At 32.7% G+C, this 24,430-nt stretch overlaps 1 protein-coding gene across 5 annotated transcripts in view; it reads right to left on the bottom strand.

Annotated features, from left to right (window-relative positions):
* Positions 1-1,720: 1,720 nt before the first annotated feature.
* The window catches only part of LOC118444721 (uncharacterized), a 73,799-nt gene continuing 51,089 nt past the window's right edge, over positions 1,721-24,430 (bottom strand). For all 5 annotated transcript variants that reach the window (XM_085659727.1, XM_035873265.2, XM_035873268.2 and 2 more), the window contains 11 exons: positions 22,458-22,607; positions 20,216-20,410; positions 17,975-18,060; positions 15,694-15,890; positions 14,804-14,921; positions 14,169-14,408; positions 11,171-11,328; positions 8,860-8,975; positions 8,481-8,691; positions 7,690-8,187; positions 1,721-5,051 (listed from right to left, as the gene is read on the bottom strand). In XM_085659727.1, the coding sequence (XP_085515853.1) occupies positions 2,933-5,051; positions 7,690-8,187; positions 8,481-8,691; positions 8,860-8,975; positions 11,171-11,328; positions 14,169-14,408; positions 14,804-14,921; positions 15,694-15,890; positions 17,975-18,060; positions 20,216-20,410; positions 22,458-22,607 (4,088 nt within the window). In that variant the 3' untranslated portion in view covers positions 1,721-2,932. The remainder of the gene's footprint in view (positions 5,052-7,689; positions 8,188-8,480; positions 8,692-8,859; positions 8,976-11,170; positions 11,329-14,168; positions 14,409-14,803; positions 14,922-15,693; positions 15,891-17,974; positions 18,061-20,215; positions 20,411-22,457; positions 22,608-24,430) is intronic.

Here is a 24,430-nt window from a genome sequence, read left to right as displayed (position 1 = left end):
AGAGGACTTACTGTCGCGCGTGTTTCACACTTTTCCTCTTAATTATTTCGTACGTTGTTCAGTGTATGGAAATAATTTATAACATTCTTAATGTACCTGAAACTGCAAAGAAGCATGCATACGAGCGTTTAATGCATACGTATATATATATATATATATATATATATATATATATATATATATATATATATATATGCACATACGTTTGACAGTCATTAAAAATCGCTTGAATAAAGTAAAAACGGTATTTGAGAATAATTTAATTTTATTAGAGTTTTTTTTTTATTATAGCGAACAAATGGAAAGAATAGACTAACATAGACTAAAGAAATATACGAATTAGTAAATAAAAGATTTACGATTTTTATTTTCTTTCTCCTCTGTTGATTTTTTTTTCTCTTTTTTCTTTTTTTTTTTTTTTCTTTTTTTTTTTTTTTTAATAAGAATCATTATATTTTATTCCTCCTATTCTTGTTAGAATACTTTGGAGTGTAACACGGTATGTACGTTAGGACCTATACACGTGTATTATTTATCTTGAGAAATTTTGAACGATTTCTTTTTAATACAATACGAAATAATTCTCGTAAGTAGATTGAAAAACGTTCGTCTTTGCGTTAGAACGTGACGATAATTGTGTAACAATGTTTTATAATACAAGCGTAAATCGTACTATAGTATCGAACTGAAATCGAAAGGAAACGAATAAATAGAGAAAAAAAAAGGTGCGAAACCGTGACCTATTCGAAAAGCAACATAGTATTCTCCACGAGAAAATTGCCTTTTTTTCTTGTAATTCTTTCTCTCTTTTCATCTCTCTTCTTCTCTATTCGTCAAGGATCCTGTAGAAGGAAACGGGAAACGTATTGCTTCAGGAACTTTGAAAATCAATTGGATTCGCAAGCAATATAAGCGGAAATTCAGAAAGTCAACCACCTACGTTCCAAACACTCGACTTCGTCTTTCGCTCCTCTTCTCTTATCCCCAACGGATACGAACCTCTTATGACTTACGGACTTTGTTTTACTTCGTAATAAAGTTTATCAAGCGAAAACGAGAAAAAGAATTTATTCGATTACTTATTGGTTCATCTACATCTATTCTATACGAGAAAAAAGAATTCTAAATTTTTTTTTTTTTTTTTCACAGAAATGCGCTACATATATTTCATTCTACTTGAGCTATAAAGTAATACTTAAATTACAATTATAATTATAATATAATACATATCAAGTATATATTAGTACCATATATATATATATATATATATATATATATATATATATATATATATATATATATATATATATATGCGGGTTGGTCTTTTTAAAAAAAATACCAAAATAAATATTTCTCCGGTTTATTGCGATGCAAAAAATATATTTTATGTAATTTAAATAAGAAAAAAAAATATATATATATAATATACAATTATATATACATAAACGTATATATACGTACCATAAGTGTATTTATGAGGTACCTGCTGAAAAATAAAACTTCAAATTTTCTATGTCATCGTTTGGTACAGTAAAAGTAAGAAAATTCTTTTATTTCTTATTCTTACAGAAATTAAACAGATACAAAATTTTTAACGAAACAATTATCTATTAGATTTGACAAAGTAATCATAATATATCTTAATTGTATTGTACATTTGTTAAAAAATTACAATTATCCTATGGATATGGTATATAATAATGTTCTATTAGTGTCTTTATATTGATACATATATATACTTTCTCCAAATAGTGTACAATCTTAAATCAATGATCAATAATTCATTAGTAATTAAAAATTTTTCATAGTTATATAAAAGTGACAAGAATAATTGTAAGTATTAGGAAACTGTGGAAATTTATTAAGTATTATTAAAAATTATGTGCCCGGAAGTGTATTTTTTTTTTTTTTTTTTTTTTTTATAGAACTAAACACTTTTTTTACGAAAGTGATTCACATAAACGAATTCATTTAATTACGCAAGTAGTTTTAATCTCACGGAAATAGTTTTTACAAGCAATATGTCTTACATTTACATAATTGCAACAGACACACTATTACCGATCATAAAATTATAGTTTTCCACTTTGCTAGTTTCTTCTTTTTTAGAATAAAATTTGTCGTTGCATCGTTCAAAATCAGAATCGATCTCTTTCATGGAAGACTTTTCAATCTCTTCCTTCGGCCCGTCGAATCCAACAGTCCGCTCAAATAGAAAGATGGTTTCATTACTTTAGCATGCACTGGACCGAATCTTTTCGCCAACTCTCTTTCTATGGAATACTTCAACATCGGCTTTAGGTTTCAGAGAATGATATCGATAGATCAGTTTTCCCCTTTGGAATCGTTGAAAGTTACGAGACGAAAGAGAACGTACCAACACAGCTTCGACATTCGATTTACTGGAACTAAAAGTCTTTGTTGAATTCTCTGAGAGAATAGTTTGTAGGTAAGTGCAAGGATCAGTCTACGAAGATGTAAATCGGTCTGTAAAATTTGATGTATTTTTGTCTTTGCATCATTAAGATTAAGATATCGATTTAAAGGAAAAATATCGTCAAATTTCTAAAACTTAAATGCTACGTTAAATCGGACAATACTTTTTCCCTAACTCGATGGTTTCACCTGTTAAATTTATATAATTGTTAGTTTACATTATTCCCATTGTCTTATCACTCTATTCACTTAACTTATCTATTATCTATATTAATTACATCAACATTATTTGATTATTTTAATTTATCATTAATTTCTATATATTGATATAGTCTGTTATCTTGTCTTTACTTGATTTCCTATCAGCTACGAATTTGTCCTGTTTTAAATACTTTTCGTATTTTCTTTGATAGTGCAAAAAAGAAAAAAGAAAAAAAAACAAAAAAAAGAATCAAGACAAACAAACTAGTAGAACTAGTTGATAAAATGTCTCATATTATTTCTTATACGAAGGTTTCCTTTTGACTGTACCGGTTGGGATTCCATTGGAATCTTCACCTGTTATAGATGACTTTTCGCTGTCCTTTTTCTGAAGAGTAGGAATAGAAGATTTACCATCATGTGCATAAGTTACATTCGAGATTTTACCAGGTACTGCCTCGACTCTTTGCACAATCTCCGTCTTCTCTGTATGCGTCTGTGTTAACGATTTATCGATACCGATAGGTAAGTCCTCTTTTCGTCTTGAGAAGGAGGGTATTCTCGTTACTTTCGGCTTTTCTCTCAAGGGAGGTCTTTCGACAGTAGGCCTGTTCTCTTTACGTTCTAAGATCTTATCCCTTTCGACGTTCTGACTATTTTGTCGTTCCACCAATGGTATAGCTGAGATTTTCGGTATGTTCCTTTGATCTCTGCTCTTTTGAAAGCTAGTTGTAGGTTTTATAATAATTTTTGGTTGTTTTGAATTCGTCGTACAAGTATTCTTTGGATCACCAGCAGTTATTATGATACGCGGTTCCTTTCTTTCCTCCTTCGAACAAGTTAAATTGCTACTACTATTAGATTCGAGTTCTAATCGTTCCGATGAGCCTAAATCGATGGTATGAGGTTTCGAAGGAGATATCACGGTTTCAACGGAGCAAGCATCTCCAACATTGACTATAGTCTGGCTGAGATCTTGATTACCCTGTCCTAGAAGATTAACCACTCTCGGAGTGATCACGATCTTTGGCTCGCCTGTCCTATCCCAATTTGCGTTACCAACGAGCAATCGCTGCTGCCTCTCTGGTTCCCTAGGAGCGATCACGATTCGCGGTTCTGAGGATGCCAATGACATTACCGGCACTATCTTACCTTCCTTCGATACAGGCTTGTACCAATTAGGGTTGCCCATTCCTGCCTCGATGAAGTCTCTTCTAGGATCTCCGATATCTTTGTCGAGTATCTGAGAGTTCGGTGAAAATGTGTAGGATCCGCCATGTACCGGACATCTTGGATTCGTATAAATGGTGTCAACGCTACCACCACCAGGATGAACGCTATTGATCATATTTCCTTCTATGGAATCGATGATACTAGGATCAGAGTTGTTTTTAGCAGAAGAATCTTGTCGTTTTGTTAATGGTCCAATGTGAAGATCACTAGTAACAGCTTCCTCCTCACAATGGTTTTCCTTCTCTTCGGCGAATTCCAAGCTCTTCGATGTGCCGAACATTCTTGGCGGTGGTAACGGAGGTTGTCCTGATACAGGACTAGGTAAAGTACCCTTGTAACCCCTTAAAGAGTTCCCATGTTGTTTCGGAAGGAACAAGGTAGTTGGTACAGGAAGAGAACGTCTTTTCTCGATGTCTGGTAGAACCTTAGGGTAATTTCGTCGTTTTATCGTTCGAAGTGCTTCCTCGGGACTAATGCATTCTCTTTCGACCGTTGGTTCTCTGCACGTGACATTCACATCGCTTGGTGTACTACCCCCACTAAAAGTTGTCAATTTCGTCGATTTCACGTAGACTTCTTCCAATGGTGTCGTTCGATCCTCAGCATTCTTGGAGGCCTCAATTTCAACGGTCTCGTCGCTCCTTTCAAGATTCCCCCGTGGAACTCGAACTTTTGACTTTGGATTGATCTTCGCGTAGAGACTGCTCGTACTACCAGAATCGGATTCATAGATTCGCGGAGTCGAGAAATTCGGTTTCACGCTTCTCAAGACGTTCTCCATTGGTAGTGGATCACTTCTCGAATGATGATGTTCTATCACAACGACTTGAGGTGTCATCTGGAATTGACTCCCATCAGATAAAGGATAGTCGAAGGATTGTTCGATCTTCTCAACGAACGTCTCCTCCTTTTTCGACAATTCGATTGGTACTTGATTCAAAACGGATTCGGTCCTCGTTGCTGGGGTCGCATCAATAGCGACCGACACCTTTGGTACTTTTGACTTCTTACCTGGTCTTACCACGATCGTTGGACTTTCATCGTATATAGGTTCCTCTTTCTTACCCTTCAATGCTTCCTCTTCTAATCGCCATTTTTCTTCTTCCTCTTGTTTCGTTAATTTCGCCTGATGCTCTTTCGCCAATGTTTCTCTAGTTTTTCGTAGAAATCTCGGCGAACACCTTCGAAAACATAAGAAAATGATTGGAAATGTGAATAGTTTTTCTTTCTTATTCTCTTTTTTTTTCATTTAGTTTTTTTTTTATCGTTTTTTTTTTTTTTTTAAATAATCAATTCTATTAAAATTTATCAAATATATAATTGTCCTTTTGCATTCTCCAGATGACAATACAATGAAATAAATTTCTCATTTTCTTCTTTTTAGTTTTTATATTCATCGAATATTTGCATTTATGAAACTAAAGTATCAAAAAGATTATTTAAGTCATGACACGTCTCGTAATATACCACGATGATAAGAGAAAGACTAGCTTTCGTCTACAAGTCTAATAATTTTCTCTTTCTTTTAGTCTTCACTGAATGTTTGAGTCAAGATCATCATAACGACTACTTTGTAGTACATTCAAAGACCTTCGTGTTGAATACTATCTCTCTCTCTCTCTTTTTCTCTCTCTCTCTCTCTCTCTCTCTCTCTCTCTTTCTATGGCTTTTACGATGGAAGTTTTATGAGAATAATTCCTTTATTCCTTCAAATTTAACCAGAGGAAAAGTAGAAGACGTTGGCTTTGTAAAAGAAGGGTGAGAAACAAAAACACTCTTAGAGGAAGCAATGCTACCTTCTGAATGCAGCTCTCCTTCTTTTAAAACATCACTTGGAGCATGCACGATTCCAAACTAAAATAAGAAAGAGAAAGAGGATCATTTTCATGCTCTAAATCTTCAAAAGTACATATATATATATATATATATATATATATTTATATAATGTATATATATATATACTATACATATATGTATATATATTATATAAATATATTTATATATACATATATACACAATATCTCGTATAAACAAAATGAAAAGCCCGAGTTCTATTCATTGACGTGTAACGAAGAATCCGTACTTCTTCAGGCTGAGTAATAATCGTGATGGGAAAACGAGCGAAAATTTACTTACTCTTGTAAAATAATTTCGAATATACTTTTAGAAGATAATGAAAAACACGAGTTCGTAGTAATGACGTAATATATGTATGATGCTTTTAATAAATAAGACTCTCTTTAATTGGAATTGTCATTAAAGATAATTAAACGATAACTTATCGGATAGCTTAATTGATATAGTTTTTATTAGAAATAAATTCAAATCTATATTTTTGTGAATTAGTTTCGACGACGAAAATTGCCTCTCCTTTCTTTTCTTCTTTCATCATTTTTTCACGTATTATTTCTTTTTCTTTTTTCCTTTTTCTTCGCAGGTAATACTACGACTAAAGCTTTCGATATCGGAATTTCTGATAGCTCTCTTTGACAAAGGCAACGTACGAAAGGTGGGAAAGAGAATCGCGAGAAGCAACAACGTCGATTAACGAAAACGTCCGTCGACGAGATGGGTTCAATATTCATAGGCACGATCGAGTCTCGTAAAATCGATCGAGAACGACTCAAAAGAAGGATATTTCGATAGGAACAAGAAAAAAAAAAAAAAACTCTGTTCAATTCGTACGCTCTTGTGTATCGATAAAACGGGAAAAGACCGATTCTACATCGTGAAAACGTAGATATACAATAGCGTTCAAAACACAAAAGCGAACCTCTCTAACGATAAGTGCGTCCGTTAATTGGATGACCAATCCGTTCGATGCTCAGAACGAATCAAAAGAGAGATTGTTATAATCAACGAATAATCAAGAAAAAAACAAGTAATATGTACCTACCGAATCTCAATTTCTTACCAGAAATAAGAATTTAAGTGATAATGATATTTCCGTTTGTATCAAATTTTTCGATATTTTAGATCATATATAATCCTATAATATCTTCGTTAAATATATCGAAATTTACGAATAGATATAATATTTTACTCGAGATAACAGGTCGAAAGTAAAAATGTCGTCAATTTAAACGTCCTTCTTTTCGAGATATCAAGAAACGTCTATGACTAATATTTCTAATTTACAAAGAGGTTTACTTAGAATAATTACGTCGTTTGGGGCAATTGATCAAAAAAATATTTACATTTTTTTCTCCTCTTTCTTTCTCTCCCTTTCTCTCTCTCTCTCTCTCTCTCTCTCTCTCTTTTTCTCTCATACATACGTACACATACGCTGTTTAGTGAGTATAAAAGAAATTAATTATAGCTGATTCGTTTTATTTTGATGACCCTCGAAAATTCAGAGGACGAATTGAATGCCTGAGGCGTTATTACCCGAAGTTTCGAAGGTCGTCTCTTTAGGTATGTGTGGTAGGGATACCACAAGGAGACGACGAACAATAGAATACATTTAACGATCGAAATGTACGGATGTTATTTTCGTCAAGATTAACACATTTAGTGCTTTATCAATTTCGTATAAAATATATATTCAATTAATACATTTTATATTGTATATGGAAAAGAGATATATAGATTAGATATTATTTTTTATTAAGAAATATACTTTTAACCTTCAAAATGTTTTAAATAAAGTCTGTGGTAAAATTGATTATCGATTATGGATAATCCACGTGGTATTCAATGTATTAATTAATTGCGTTCAATATTTGATAAAATATAGATCATTATTATTTGTAATCACTTGTTGAAGATTCATCAATCACCTTGGAGGAGGCAAAAGGACACGGTAAGATATTTTCTCACCTGTGTACAATTTCCTGCTGTATCCATTCCCTAACTTTAATATGGGTGTCGATGGTAGAACTGGAATTTTCTCGAGAAAGTTTTGACCTCCTACCGAAGTTCGAATTGTTGTCGTAAGCCTTGTCACTTTTTATCACCTCGTTCAAATCCGGCTTACTATCGCTCTTATAACCGAGGTCGCCATAATGGTTTTCTTGTTTCTCTGTCTTTGGCCTTTTGAACGCTTCGTCCTTCTGGCTGAGACGTCTTTTAAGAGGCTTTTCATTCTTTTTCGTTGCTTGACGCTTTCGGTATAGATAAAAGAAAGCGGATAAGTTGATCAAGAGGAATACGACGCCAAAACCAATCATCATCGCTATCACCGAAGAACTTTTCAAAGAACTTGATTCAGGCGTGGTGCTTTCAAGATTTGGCTGATTCGTTGTTATGAAGAAAGGTATCAACGGTCTCCCCTCCAAATTACTTTCAGTAATACTCGATGGAGTCTTCGTTGTAAACCTAATCGGAAATCATTTGATTTTAGTAAATGATTAAAATCGTTGATACCTTTTATCTCCTTAACAGGAAATAAGTTACATGTAGGAGCAATTATATCAACAATATTAATTGTTATACTTTTAATATATTGTTATTTATTTTTTAATTCATTTTAAAAAAGATCTCACTTTATCAATTATTTTTTTCCAACTTTAAGAGATTCATAATGTATATAATAATAATATTAAACAATATAAAAATTACTAGATATAGATATTAACAAAAATATAAATATATTATATTTAATCGCTGACCAGGCACTGTGGATATCGTAGTTCCTGTCGGAGCTGCCATTCGCGTATTTACCAATCCCATCAGCGAAGTCGAGGATCGTAGGTCGTGGACCCTTTGGTCGACTGAACATCGGAATGTCTTTGTTGGGATGCCTCAGCATGTTAGGAAGGTCCTCATTCCAGAATTGCATCTCAGCGGAACGATAGTGAGAGCCGAGCTTTGGTGGTATAGCTGCGACAAAAGAATTTCATCCCATGATCAACGAAGACCATTCTTGGTGACTCTACGTATATTCTATATATTTATATATATATATATATATATATATATATATATATATGTATATATACACAAGTATATATGTATATGTATGCTTTTACTCTAACGTAGTATACTTACTTAAATTAAAATAAGTTTGATTTCTTGGGTTATACTCCAACCAGTGAAGCTCATACTGTTCCCATTCTTTTAATCCGTCGGTCAAATATGGATATCTTTTAGCTGCGTTCGGGTTTCTATTTCACGAATAGATACAGAAATAAAATTTTATCTAAATAAAGATATTATGTAGAAAAGTATTATTATTTTTATCTCGAGGATTTATCGTTAAAATATTCGTTTAACATCTAGTATTTAGGTATCTAATACTCGTTTAATGTATATTCAATATCTAATACCTATGCAGACATTATTTCTTTGTTAATTAGAAACATCATATATTATACGAGAAATGCATAATCGTTAGAAATGTATTTACTGAGATTGTCCGTACATGTGTAACAATCGACTTGCGAGTATGGCGTTTGCTTGCAAACAGAGCTACTAAACAGCTTTGTTTCACTTAATTGGATTGACCCAGTTAAAGGTGATCTCACGGATGCATATATCGTGATGCATATGCATCTATGTATCGCATAGTACTCTATATAGAGCACTCACAGAGAGTGAGCGAGATCGAATCGAGAATTGTAAGGGAGGACGAAAAATGGAAGACATCGCGTCGAGAGTTCACCATCGTGCAACCTTCCTCGAGTAAAATTATTCTCAAGCGGTGAACTTAAAGGAGAAGCCATACTGACGAAACCAAAACGACAAGATAGAATAGAGTGCACGACTGACGGATTGCGATTAATGTTGGAAAATGGGATGCGAATGTAATATCCGAGGACAGAAACATTCTCCTCGGAGTCATTCTTCAGTATTACCGATCTAGTTTATCATTATGCATTCCTGATGGATCTACGAATTTATCAAATCTAAGTTTAACGATTTAGGAGACGTAATTTGCTTTGGACGATATTAGATAGAATATAATTTTATCTCACGGATAACGAACTTTATTCGTAATTCTATCACGTTTCGAATAGATTTATCAGATTTCTACGGGACGAGAATTGAGATCTATCATTTTTTTTTATCTGATCTCTCATTCTTTCTCTTTCTCTCTCTCTCTCTCTCTCTCCTTTTTCTTTCTTATAATTTTGATCTTATTATATCGTACATGAGATTAAACGTATGTAGTAATCATATCAGTTTAAATGTATATATGCAATTTCTCTTCTAACCATTATCCACGTTAGAAATTTTTGCTCGATGTCAGTTAGAGAAGCCAGCTCAACTGGATTACCATTACCATATCGTTTCGAGTAGTAAACGTATAAATATTCAGACGTACTAGAGTTAATTGAAAATCGTGTTTTATAATACGAGGAATCTCTGTGAAACGGTCCGCTTCCCTCGACATTCCACTTTTCGTCGAAAGCGGATTTTCGTAGCACGTAAAACGGGTAAAACAGGACCGTCGCCTTAGATTCGCTTTGAAAATCGTTTCGGTCCGGCCGAAAGCCGTTTCGAAAGTGCCTCTAAAGCTTTCCACTACTTTCCTGAACAGCCTTCCTTGTTTTCCTGTTGTAGTCCTCGTAAAGCAATTTTCCAGGGCTGCCACTGGCTGAAATAGGCGTGCTAATGCTACCTACAAGCGGAGCAGTAAACGTTCGACGTATGTTTATATCTATACATATAATATAACAACGTAACATAACAACGTATACGTTGATTTCATTTTGTTTCGCGGTCATTGCCCTTGTTGGAGAGTGTAAATTATCGCTGACATGTCTGCAGCGAAGAGACTTTTGTTAGCGGTCACTCTCATGTACGATCATGAGCTCTGGAATGGAGAGCGTTAAAGTGCATCGTCATAAAAAAATCTACTACGAGAGAGTTATTTTAAGAGAAAATTTCTGTCTCATCGATTAGACAGATATGAAGTCGTTATTTATTAACGATACGAAGTAGTTGACTAACAAATTTAACAAGCATGTCATCAGAAATATATTTCATTTACGTTCATTTTAATAAATATAAATAATATTTATTTATATAATGTCATTCTATCGATATTTTACGTATTGTCATTGTTTAAAGAAAATATTTTTAACGTCATATCTAGACTTTATCATTATATCAAAGAAATATCATTGTAATACCATGGACGTTGAAAGCAATCGAGATTTCGTAAGTTCTTCTATTTCTTTGTTTGTTTATTTCTGTTTTTTTTTTTTTTTATTTTTTTATTTTTTTTTTTTTTTTATAATCCGCAAGACATTAAGAAATGTCGAAGACGAAACTAAATTAGCGATCCTCGAGATTCGTTCGTTCAAAAAATTTCTGATTAATTATATAATTTTTTTATATAAACGATCAGACTTACCCGATGTACGCGAAGCTGCACCACCAATTCATCATGGCCTCGGAAAACAATGTCTCGCCGATGTTGTATCGAATACGCAAGTCGTACTTGCTCCTGTCGAGTGGAACGCCGAGCACATAGGACAGCTCTTCGCCGTGTATCGTCTGTTGTCGTTGTTGCTGTAAAATAACGAAGCGACGATATCGATCGATATGTCCCGCTTTTTGTTCCACGCCCTACCCTTCTGATATCCCATTCAACGGCGTCGTCGATAATTATACGAGCCTCGAATAACATCACCGAGAGAGGTTAGTGCACGAGAGAAATCAGAAATAATCATCCGGCCGGGCCATCGGATCCAGCTTGGGAATATTTAAATTAGCAGCTTTATCGTTAACGTTCGTTTCTCATATGTACATAGACTATATACAATGTAAATACATATGTATATACGTATATCACAGATTTACTTTACATTTTCAATTTGAAAAACTTATTGCCTTAACGGATGTCGAGTGTATATTATAAATTTATATTTTCAGCTTGCGAATTCTCTTACAACAATATTGTATTTCATTAAAAAAAAAAAGAGAAAAAAAAAACAAAAAAATTTTATTAATGTCGACAGATGGAGAAAATTTTCAAAGGGAAACGTATATTCAATTCCAATATTTTACTCGGTATACAAATTTATTTTTCACTCATTAGTTACCCTGTTGATTAAGAGTGTCTAAAAATTTATTCCCATATATTCCAAACTATATATATATACCACCACTCTACTTGAAGTATCATAATTTCGAGCTAAAATATGTTATCTCAAGTAGACGACATAATCTAAAGGATTATGTTAGTATCTTTGCGTATGTCACATATTTCATTTTTACTCGACTTTTGTAAATGTTATTAAAATTGTCGATTGTATTTAAATCTTCTCGAATTATTAATCACATAATTTCAATCATTATAAAAAAGGAATATTGAAAGCAAGAATTTTTTTGTTTGAATAAAAAATGAAATACCCGATATATGGATTCAAAGTAGAAATTTTTCACAGGAACCAATCCGATTTCTGTCGGTTTTTTCTATCATATCTCTCTCTCTCTCTCTCTCTCTCTCTCTCTCTTTCTCTCTCTCTTTCTTTTTCTATCTGCCCTCCGGCATTACGTGGGAAATGAATAGTATGTGTGTGTGAGTGCGCGCGCATACCTCGTACTTCGGTCAATGCGTTCGGGAATTTGCGACTTTAACGTAACGATACATCGGCCACGTCATTGAACTTGGAAATGGAATTCCCCATATTTATGGTGCACGATGCGCCCATACGATGCAAATATCCGTGTCGAAGGGGCAACATTGGTAGTCGAATACGTAATATTTACCGTATTTGCTATATTTGCCTGCGGTATCGTCATATAATACCATTTTCCGCTGCACAATACGGTTCTCGTAACAATTCCCTTTTTTCGGTGGGGTGAAAGTGGCTTTTTTTGTATTTGTTTGTTTTTTTTGTCTGTTTTCTTTTTTTTTTCGTTTATTTGATTCCAATACGCGAACGTTGGTAGAATAAATAGTACGGTTATTGGTCGATACACAGTGTATATTACGTTTAATCCGGATATGCAAAATATTCTCATTCTTTTTTTCTCTCCCAAAATTCTCCGAGAAAAGGAATGATTATATTGTTATTGTAACTTATATTATTTTTGTAACATCGATCAATGAGAACGACTAGTTTTTGAATTTTATTAATTAAAATCGAGAAACTTATGTGCTTTTGTACATGTGATTTTTTTAAGATGAAACGTCTAATATATTTTGATATATATAATTGAGGAATATTTAATCGATTGAATTCAATTCGATAGAAATAAAAGGATCATTCTAACGGCTTTTAAACATCCTTATCGTACGCCATAACGCAACACAAATTTATAGCGCTCCGCTGACTTCACAAGCGTCTACGAGCCTAAAGAGACCTTTATGCTGATCAACGATACGATCAAGGGTCGGTAAAGTGTACCTACATCAACACCGAGTCGAGAGTATTGGATAACTCGGAAAATAAAGGACCAGATCCAATCGGAAAATGAAACTTTAGTTCTACTCGAAAACCATTCGACATTTCGGCCGATTTAGTCTCTGTGTAATAGAAATCACAAGGATATTTGGCCCTAACCCAAACAGATTCATAGTTCCTACTCGTGTTTTTCTTTTCTGCAGTTTACGAACATAATGACTATTGTTAAGCTATCAAACGAGAAATTCAGAAGAGCAAGAAAGATAGAGAGAAACAGAAAGATAAACGGATAGAAGACAGAAAAAAATAAATTCACAATTGTATTTTTATTTTTTTTACGATAAAATATCGACGGTCCGTAGATGAAAAAATATTAGGTGATATTTCATTATTTTATATCGTAGATATATATATATATATTTTTTTTTATACTTTCGAATAACGAATAAAAATTTTGTATCATATTATTTCGATCGAAAAATATATATAGTTATTAAAATGTATATAATATATTTATACGGTATAATTAACTTGTAAAATGACATATTTATTCCATTAAGAAACATGTCAGTGATTTTAAAATTTTCTTGACATTTCCGCTTATCAGTATTTCCCTGAAACATTTCGACGTCTCCCTTCGAACTCCATTAAACTCTATACATATAACTTTTTCTTTTTTTTTTTTCAACGTATTTTATACAAAGTAAATCTGTTCACATATAAATGCATAAAATTAAAATCAAACATCGTGTGTAAGCGAAAAACATAAACAATTAAATAGTATATATATATATATATATATATATATATATATATAAACGTGTATGAATATTGACTTGATTAAAACATTCTATTGTATAATGAAATTTCGACGATCGATTCGAGTATTGATTACATTAAATCGACTTTCTCTTTCAACACTCTTCAGAATTAATTAACATATTCCTGGAAGTCCGAGAAGTAGTCGATCTATCAATGTCAAGGTAAGAAGTAACTTACGCCGGAGTAATCTTGCATAGCCTTCGGATGAGAGAAGACGTACATGTAACTATTCGGGTTCGCCCTAGAATGTAAATTGGCGGTCATTATCAATGGTGCGACAGTACCGCTGTCAGAGAATGCTTCCAGAACCATATCCCTATTCTTCGTCGCATAGTCGTCTGTAAATTCACCGTAAAAGTCGCCATAGTGTTCGAGAATCTTTGATAGTACGAGCTCTGGCTCCAACTCGTGCGTAGCCTGTAAAATTGATTAGATCTTACTTTTTCATTCTTTAAAGAAATTTATTAAATTTAATCAGTTTCATATCAATTTAATACGAATTCATTCTTTAAGTTAAAGACTGCCAATTGTAATTATGATTCGTATAGTACGATTATATCAATTTTAAAGTTTTTTTTTTCAATTATACAAATCTTTTGTTACTATAATTAGAACATATAAAAGAAATGATGTTATACGAATCAAACGAATATTTTGCTTTTCAATCTTAATTAAAAGGATTAATTTAAATTTATATTTTTTATTCATAGAGAATCATTGATTATTAATCTTTTTGAACGTATACACGTGCATCCGAAAATTTTTAATGTAAAAAGACTTATCGCGTAATAATCACAAATAATGATTCTTACCTTAGCATGATCTCGAAGAATTTCATCGCGTTGATTATCTGACAAACCATGTAGTAAGGCAATGGGCGGTAAAATATGAAATTTTTCTGACTCAGTAACGCCGTACATCAAGTCGAATCTGCGCAAGTATTTACAAGTGGATGTATTAGAGAAATTTTGCACGAATACCCTAGAGACGTATTCAAAGCGCACTGCTTTCTGCCATAAGCGGCTCCTATACGATGCACGGTTATGCGGCGAAAAGGATTAATCTACTGCGCGTACCCACTTGCCGCAATAATACGCGGTAGTACGTAATACCGTGGTAAAAGGTGGGTGCTCTTAAAAGCATGCGACTAGGTGAGAGAAGCATTACGAGTATCGTTTTGTATATTTTATCTCGTATACTCTCTCCATAGAGAATATATACATATAATATTTTCGATATATTCTCTATACATTTTGATAGATTTAGATGTATTGGGTCGATTCATAAATAAGTGGTTTATAAATAACATACAAGTATAAATAAATAACATATAAGTAAGAAGTTTATTACAATGAAACGGCACTTATTTATGAATCAACCCAATATATATTTAGATTAGAACTAATGTGCCGTCTTACGAACGATATAAAATAAAATAACTATGTTATATAACATATATTTTATATATAAAAGATTATATTTAATTTCTAATTTTATATATATAGTAAAAGAGAAAAAAGAAAATAGAAATACATAAGATTATTAATAACGTATATATAATATATTTTCACGATAGTAAAATTATTTATTAATTATTTATCTATTAATAGTTAACAATTTCATAAATTTGACTGATTTACGAACGTGGATTAATTCGATAGAAATTATTTCATCTTTCGATTTGTCATACAAAATAACTAACCTGCCAAAAAGTTGTGTGTTTTCCATGAGATTAATAGGTTTATCCGGTATAACTGCCCTGTCAACAAGAGGTGCAAACGCCGGCACGTATTTCGGCTTGTGAATCTTCACGTTTAAAAGAGCTTCGACATCTTGAAAGCGCAGACAAAGAGCCAAATCGCTGTCGGTCGTCGTTGGACAATTCAAAGCGTGCGCCACCTGTAAAAGGAAGCGATTCCTGCAATTTCTCTTGAACAGCAATGAACATTCCTGACCTATCTCGAAGCTCTCGCGACGATAAACGATCATTGTGTTTTCTTTTTTTATTTCTCTCTCACCAACCTGGAATTTAGATCGTGACACCAGTTTATTCTCTGAACGTTTCTTTGTTCGATGTAAGGGAATGGCTTACATTCGTATTCGTATTTGTATTTTAACTGAAACGTAGCGATTCAAATGAAATTCAAACGAATCATTTGAATAATTAATATATTAATTAAATGTCTTTAATTGTCCCTTTTTTTTGTAGTGTTTAGTGAAATATGAAATAATACATGTGAATTATTTTTAATGGATTTATAAATTAAAAGAGTTTCAATGAAAGATAAAATAAAACACAATTCATTCGAGAGCTCCGACATAATTTGAAATAGGGAGTATTAATAAATTGAATTTATTAAGAAGAGATCAATTAAATATTTACACTTTTATACCAAAATAATAAATAAGAAAGTTTATAATACAGAATATTTTAATTTTATTAACGAGTCTAAATATGTACGTAATATATCAGTGAACGCATTCTCAATTTTATATGAAATTATTTCCCTAAAAATTTTTCAAGAGAGAATGCATGTGAATATAAAAAAAAAGGATGAAGGTCAGTGGTTATATTTATAAAAAATTAAGTTTTTTTTTTCAAACATAATTGTTTTACTGAAAGAAATAAGAAATTCTATGTCTATTTCTTTGTACACGAGCTCACTATAAAAGTCTCGTGTTATAGTATTCTGACGTTATAATATTCCCATAAAGATATGAGAGAGAATGAGAGAAACAAGAAAGGAGATCTAAAAAGAGTCAGAGAGAGAGAGAGAGAGAGAGAGAGAGAGAGAGAAAGAGAGAGAGAGAGAGAGAAAGAGAGAGAGAGAAAGAGAGAGAGAGAGAGAGAGAGAGAGAGAGAAAGAGAAAGAGACGATGAGAGAGAGAAAGAGAAAGAGACGATGAGAGAGAGAAAGAGAAAGAGACGATGAGAGAGAGAAAGAGAAAGAGACGATGAGAGAGTTTAAAGAGTAGAGACGGTGGAAACGCAAAGGCGTCGACCCGTGTTGCACCGATGCGTTTAATTTCGCGTTCGAGATACGTAAGAGACTTCCTAAATCCTCTCATCCCTTTGCCGACGACGGGATCAAAGGCGATGAAAACCTTTAACGGGCCTTCGAGCGAACTCCGTTCTTGTCTCCCTATCCCCCTCTATTACTACCTCCTCCCCCTGCCCCCCATGCTATACAGAATTTCGCGGATTTTACTAAGAACACCCTTTGATTCCTTGAATCTAATAAACCGACTTCACAATTATTATCTGTTTGTCTGATAATATTCCGAAATGATAAAACGACATATGGTGTGTAAAAATATTCCTCTTCTTTGGTTTTATATATATATATATATATATATATATATATATATATATATATAAAAGTAAGAAAAATGAAAAAAGAATGCAAAGCTGTTGTTTCGTTGAAAGAAATCATTTATAATAATCGACGTAAAAAATTTTTAATAGGTATTTAAGTGATAATAAACGATTACGTTTAAATTCAATTGAAATAAACGCAGTTTAACAATTTCATTATATCTGGCACATATTTCTATATTAACGGTATATTAAATAATTGAAATATTTGCTTGATAATATAGAGAAAATTTTACGAGTGATAATGATACAAAAAGTATGAATACTTTCTGTTTACTTCATTAATATAAATGCTATATTAGAAAATTATTATATTATTTTATTTATCTATTTGTGTGAAAGACGATAAGTTTGTAACGTGACGTTTAATCATTTTAATCAAAAGTATATTTCATGTAACCATATCGAGAATGAATTTCGAAAATAGAGATATATTTTGTACAAAGTATATTCCAAATACAAAAAAGAACTTGTTTTTTTACGTGATAAGTTCTTTTTCTCCCCTTCTCTCTCTCTCTCTCTCTCTTTCTCTCTCTCCTCACTCTTTCTTTCGCGTAAATTCATCTTCCATTCGAACTTGATCGATGAAACTGGAATATATTCTTACCTGCTTGGTAATTTGCAGCGGCGCCTTGCCAATGGCGTCAGCGCTCAACGCCGAGCCGGACATCAGAATGGCTCGCTTGAACAGACCTGAATGTTATAAGAGACAGGAACGATTAATAACTTTTCTGCTTGCTTGCCGTGGTGAAAGAGGATGAAGAAAGTGAAAACAAAAGGGAAAAAGAGAGGAAAAGATGAACAAAGAGGAGAGAGAACAAAAAATGATCTTTCCCTTCTTTCTCAGCTGACCTAAACGCAACGTAAAAATACAAACAAGGGGTAAAATGAAAAATTACAATTCCATTTTCCTCTTTGCTTTATATATGTATATATATATATATATATATATATATATATATATATATATATACATATATAAACGTAACCCAAAATTAATCCCTTTACTAGTTGAAAATATTCAACTTAGTTTCATTTGAAAATTCAATTTTCAAGTTTTCTACAAGTTTTCTATTTAAAGAAGGAAAACAAAGTCGAGAACTAGAGATGAAATTAATCCTGATCGTGGAATACTTCTTAACGTCTCGGTTTCGAGAAAAAAAAAAGATAACAAAAAAGAAAAAGTAAAAAATTATCTACTCCGAAGAACACTCAAGAGAAGTTCGAAACTATATAGTACATGTTGACGTTGTTAAGCCGTATATCGATAAATCGTCACGATCATCTCTCCTTCTTGAAGTTGTGAGGTTCTAATATATTTCATAATTATTAGCCGAAGAGGGTGAATTCGTCGATCGTGTTGGTGTCAAGGACAGAAAAGCAAAAAGCCTTTACTTTCGATGAGTATGAAAAATGATCGAATTTTCTCTGATCTCCTCGTAAAGTGTGTTCGTCAACGAGTTTCTAGCGTTTAGGGTTCGATGATGGAAGTGGAGATTGTCTACGAGAGAGACAACCATAGCATCGACGCGTTCATGCGAGGAACGTTTAGACCGTAACACGTACGGCCAAGCTGTTCTACGAACCCCTTCCTAGTTACGCTCGCAGTTTCACCCTGTAATACGTATGCACGCGTGTGTCCCGGTTCACCGGTTCACACCGTTCACGATCTACGAGATTAATTCACGAAACGATTCTCCATCCTTCTCTTACTCTCAAACCTACCTTCCCCGACCTTGCCCCATCCCCCTTCCCCTAACCCTTCCCTCTCCTCCTTCCTTCCTTTACCCCTAACGCCCCTTTCAACAAACTTCGATCTCGTGAAACTGGCCAACTTTACTCCAACTTCTCGAACACGTTCTATTCTTCTACTATCGTCAATGTGATTCTAAACTAACTTTATTTACACCAATATATATCTCTTAGAAGTAACATTATTATTTTTAATATAAACTTTCTGTTATGTTAGTGTAAGAATATATTAACATTATATAGATCGGTTGAATAATTATTAAATAATTGAATAAATGAGAGCTGAAGGAACATCAGTCTTAAAGTTGAATCTTTACGCATCGTAATTGTTGCAATTTGTAATTACTTCAAAATGAGCAGACATGATTTTTACTTTGCTTCGAATTTCATATTCCTCTTAATAATATTGTTAATATATACAACTTCATCAAGTATTATTATTGTTATTAGTTATGCAGAAGATGTCGAATTTATTCGTGAAATATCTCTTGGAAAATGTATACTCTGTATGGAAAAATTTAATGGTCCAGGTTTATATGAAATTTTTGTTCTTTTTTTTACGTGACTCCAAACAAGAAGTTCTTTTAACGAGTTTTTCTAGAATTTACGTAGAAGAGATTAGTTTCTCGTTGAACGACACCAATGCGAGGTTACAGTAGTTCGTATACGTTAGAGACATACGAAAAGGAATGGAGTTATTTTTCCAAGAGAGAAGTACTTTAATATATTTTTGAAACACGGAAACGTTTTAAGGGCGTAGAAGATAATTTCACTCTTGTTGAACTCCGAATATGCTCTTGCCGCGTATATACATATATAAAATATCTACGAGAAGATATGGGTTCCCTGGTTAGATTCCAAGTTTGTTGGATATTCAATTTAGCATGAAATAAAGAAGTCTTTCAGAAAGAAAAATATTTACCGCGGAAAAAGAAATTACATTAGAATTTTTCGATTTAAAATTATTAAGAAAATTATAATATAAAATAAAGAGAGAGAGAGAGAGAGAGAGAGAGAGAGAAAAGATTTTTTCGAAATTTAATTTATTTCATTTTATATCTTTAAATAAATATTTGTCTCAATTAAATCGTCGTACCTTTATTGTTTGCAACCGGACTGATGAGAAGTAAGTTAGCAAAAATGGCACCTGTACCGTGACCAACTAAGGTCACACTGTTGGGATCTCCACCGAAGGCAGCAATATTTTCTCGGAGCCATAAAAGCGCTGCTATTTGATCCAGTAATCCAAAATTACTCGCTGCGTCGTCCCTAGTACCTGGTCTTAGAAAACCTACAAAAGAAGATCACTTTCTTTTTGTTACCGTGTTATATCGATCGAGTAAATCTTTGCAATATATTATATTTTTTTTTCATTGTTAAAAGTATTTGTTTTACTCTCTTCATTTTCCTTATATATTCAGATATTTTCTTCTTACAGATTCTAACTTTACTATAATAAATCGTAGTGTTGCTCTCTTTCTCTTTTTCAAAATCTTCCAGCAATCGGTCGCTATATCCCCGTAAAAGAACGTCACGGTTCATGGCGTAGAAATAGTGAACGCTATCGATCATCCACGGCGAAAGGAGACTTTGAAAAATTTCGAAGCGAGAAAGAAAGTAGTGGAAGGCTAGAAGAAAAGGAAAAAAATAAAACTCTGGTTGATGCAAGAGTAAAGTTCATTGAGTTTGCTGAGACTTTCGTCTCGGTGTTTATATAATTCGAAGTTCGAAAAGGACAAGTATTATAGAAGAAAGTTACCTTTTAGAAAGTGGAACCTTCCAACTGACCTTTCTCGTGAAAAGGATAACATGAGTAGGAGCATGAGTACGATACAAATGGACGAACGTTGCAATAGAGAATGAACGAACGTATAGCCTAGCTAGTAAGTGGAGTGGTCGAAGTAGAAAAAAGAGTGTAATAGCAGGAGAAGAGAAAAGATATAGAGATAAAAAGAGAGAGAGAGAGAGAGAGAGAGAGAGAGAGAGAGAAGAGAAAGACGAGTCCGAAACCATAATCATAAATTAGGTTAAAGTGCCGGAGAAGCGCTTAGTAACTTCGCTTTAGGTGGTCTGCTTTGCTCGAGAAAGAGAGAAAGAGAGAGAGGGAAAGAGAGAAAGAGAAAAAGAGAGAGAGAGAGAAAGAAAGAGAAGGAAAAGAAAGATAGAAGCTCACGGATAACTTGGCCCCTTCGCAAAACATGGGAAAAAATATGCTTCTCGAGCTCGACGTGGTGGAAGAAAAGAACAGAAGCGTTATGGTATAAGAGCTGGTTCTGCGTTTCGGACTAACTAACAGGAAAGGAGGCTCTTTAACCTTTCGTTAGTTTGATTAAGCTACGTACTTCGTCATTTCCATCTCGCGCTTCTCTACCGGATTTTCTTTTCTCTTTTTTTTTATCTTTATCTCCTTTTTTTATTTCTTTTTTTTTTCATTAGTTAATCTAAAGGAACTCGCTACAGAAGATAAAACGAATTAGTTCGAAGAGGGATGGGGGTAAAAGGATCGATCTTTTGATAAAAAGAAAAATATATTGTTTATCTTATTATTTGGAAACAGTATTAAATCTGTGTATTTCTTTATATTTTAATTAAATTATTGTAAATATAAAAAATAATTTATTTATAGACTGTTTGAAATGATTTATTTATAGATAGTTTTTATGATTTTAATAATATAATAATATAATTTGTATGTAGATCTGCAAAAGGATCTTGATTTAAGATTACATCTAATTTCTCAGGTTGATCACGTGATTTAACCATGTTCTGGGATAATAACAAATAAAGAAAATAAAAAGAACTCGCGTATTAAGGATCAAAGGTCGAAACGTCGAAATGTGAATATTAACGATGCAGAAGTCTTGATTCTGTGCTGAATATCTTCACGCAGTCCAACGGGATTTCGTAAATTCAAATTGGAACAGCTTTTGCCTTCGGTCCGTTGAAAAATCGAATATCCTCGGCGATCTTCGTAAATAGAATTTATTGATTTTTTATTAGAGTTGAATCACGATACGATCGTGGAGAGTAGAAAAAGAAAAAAATTCATTCTAGATCGATTCAACGATTTTGTAATTTATAGCAAAGTAGAAATGCTAAACACGTGCACGTAATGCACGTACTACATTAAATCCTGATATTTAAATGTATGCATACATACTATACATTTTTTATAGTATATATGCATATCATTGAGTATATATATATGTATATACATGTACGTATGGTATATGTAATATGTCCTGCGAAAACATATCTAATATATTTAAATTTTTAAATACATATATATATATATATATATATATATATATATTCGTACGTAAAGGAATCTAACTTACCTAAAATGCCTAGGCGAAAATTTATGGTGACGAAAACGACATTTCCATAAGCCGTTAGAATGGTGCCATCGTATGGATTACCACTGTTCCATTCGTAACTTTCGCCATGTATAAACACCATTACAGGATACTTTTTTAAATTCCTTTGTCCTGCGAATGGAAACAAAAAAGATATCGATAGCTGTTAGTATAAATAATAAAAATATTTTTATTAAATATTCTTCATATATATTATATACACGTATATGCCATTATTATATACATATGTAGACATATGTAGATATGTGCTATTACGGTAGGTCACGTCGTTTTTTACGAGTTACTTTGATTTACGTCGGACGAAAAATGATCACCGTAGTTTGCTTGTGGTAGCGAGAGCACGTTGGTCCGGGTCAGTTTGAAAATTTATGTCCATATCGGTCGGCTCGCTAACTATTCAGAGTTTTCGATATTAGAGTAACTATAAATTCTTCCAATCCCGTCCGGAATACGACAAAGTTTTCTTTTTGGAATACGATCTGCAAATTAGAACGCCGAGGACTTTGGCTGTTTAATTTATCGTTGAATCCATTTCATTCGATCGCATTTTCTAGTTTGTCGGACGAAATCGGTAAAGCGTCTGTTCGAGCGAACTTTAAATCGATAGCTACGAACTTTAATCGCTTGACTCTTGGAGTCGTACAAATTTCTTTTATTTTCATCCGATCAAAGCCCACGTTAATCATATGGTTCTTCCCCATTTTATAATTTTTTATTTTACCATGCAAAATCCTTAATAATGACGATTTTTTGTTTAATATCCGTTCAAATTTCATAAAATTATTTGAATATAATGTACTGGTTAATTATACAATAATTAAATAATTTTCAAACGATATATCTGAAGATATAGATCATTGACTTTACATATACATGATATGAAAGAGATGAAATAAAAAAAAAAAAAAAAAAAAAAAAAAACATTGCAAAAGAATAAAGAATATATTTAATTACAAAAATTTCACGTAATTTGATTTAAATGATTCAATTAATTGACAATTTTGCATTTAAATGGATTCAAGTTAATGTATTCGTCAAGTTATCGTATTTCGTATTATATTACAATATAATATACAATATATACGAATGAATCAAGCGCGATATTAATGAATTTTAATCATTCGAAATTAATTAAAGAATGTAAGTATTTTCTTATTTTTCTCTTTTTCTCTTTCAAAACAAGAAGATAAAGGCTAGAAGTGAACAAATGTTTCGGAGCATTTTACCGTAGTGAGAACATTGCGACTGTCACTCGTGATATGTTGGAGCGAGGGCGCATGGAAATTGAATGTCGCATCGATGTTAACCGAGTCGACGAATGAGACACACGTCGGAATCCACTGAGAATGCTGTGCATCGAAGTATTTCGATATTATAAAATTACTTGCTCGTGGAAAGCGCGTTATTTCACAGTCACGAAATATCAAAAAATTTTAATATCTTTTCGAGAGAAGCAAAAGCGCGTACGTATATTATTTCTCTCTCTCTCAGACACACACACATACACACATACACGCACTCTTCCTCTAACTTTATATAACTTTACTTTTGTGTCAACAATTTGGAACATGCGAGCTTATTATATTTCGTATAGAAATAATTTTATAATTTTCTTCATTTAAAAACTCTTTTTCAAATAATAAGACCTAAGTTTCATATATATATATATATATATATATATTGTAATTTTCAATTTTCTCCTTTCTCCTTTTTTTTTTTCTAATAAAAACTACTATCTATTATTCTTGACCATTAATTAAAATAATTTTGCAATGAGAGAAACGAGTGTAAATAGTAATTAATCTTCTGATGAAGAAAAAGAAGAAAAAGAGAAAAAAAGAAAAGTGAATAAGATCTTTGAAACATTTATTAAATATAAACACCACGATCTCAATCTAATTCATTTAATCAAAAATGAATTGTGTAATTGGGAA

Source organism: Vespa mandarinia, chromosome 10 (genome assembly GCF_050613455.1).
Source record: "Vespa mandarinia isolate Hongniang chromosome 10, ASM5061345v1, whole genome shotgun sequence".
Taxonomy (NCBI): domain Eukaryota; kingdom Metazoa; phylum Arthropoda; class Insecta; order Hymenoptera; family Vespidae; genus Vespa; species Vespa mandarinia.
The sequence above is the reverse complement of the archived record's forward strand: the minus strand, read 5'-3'. Positions and strand labels throughout refer to the sequence as shown.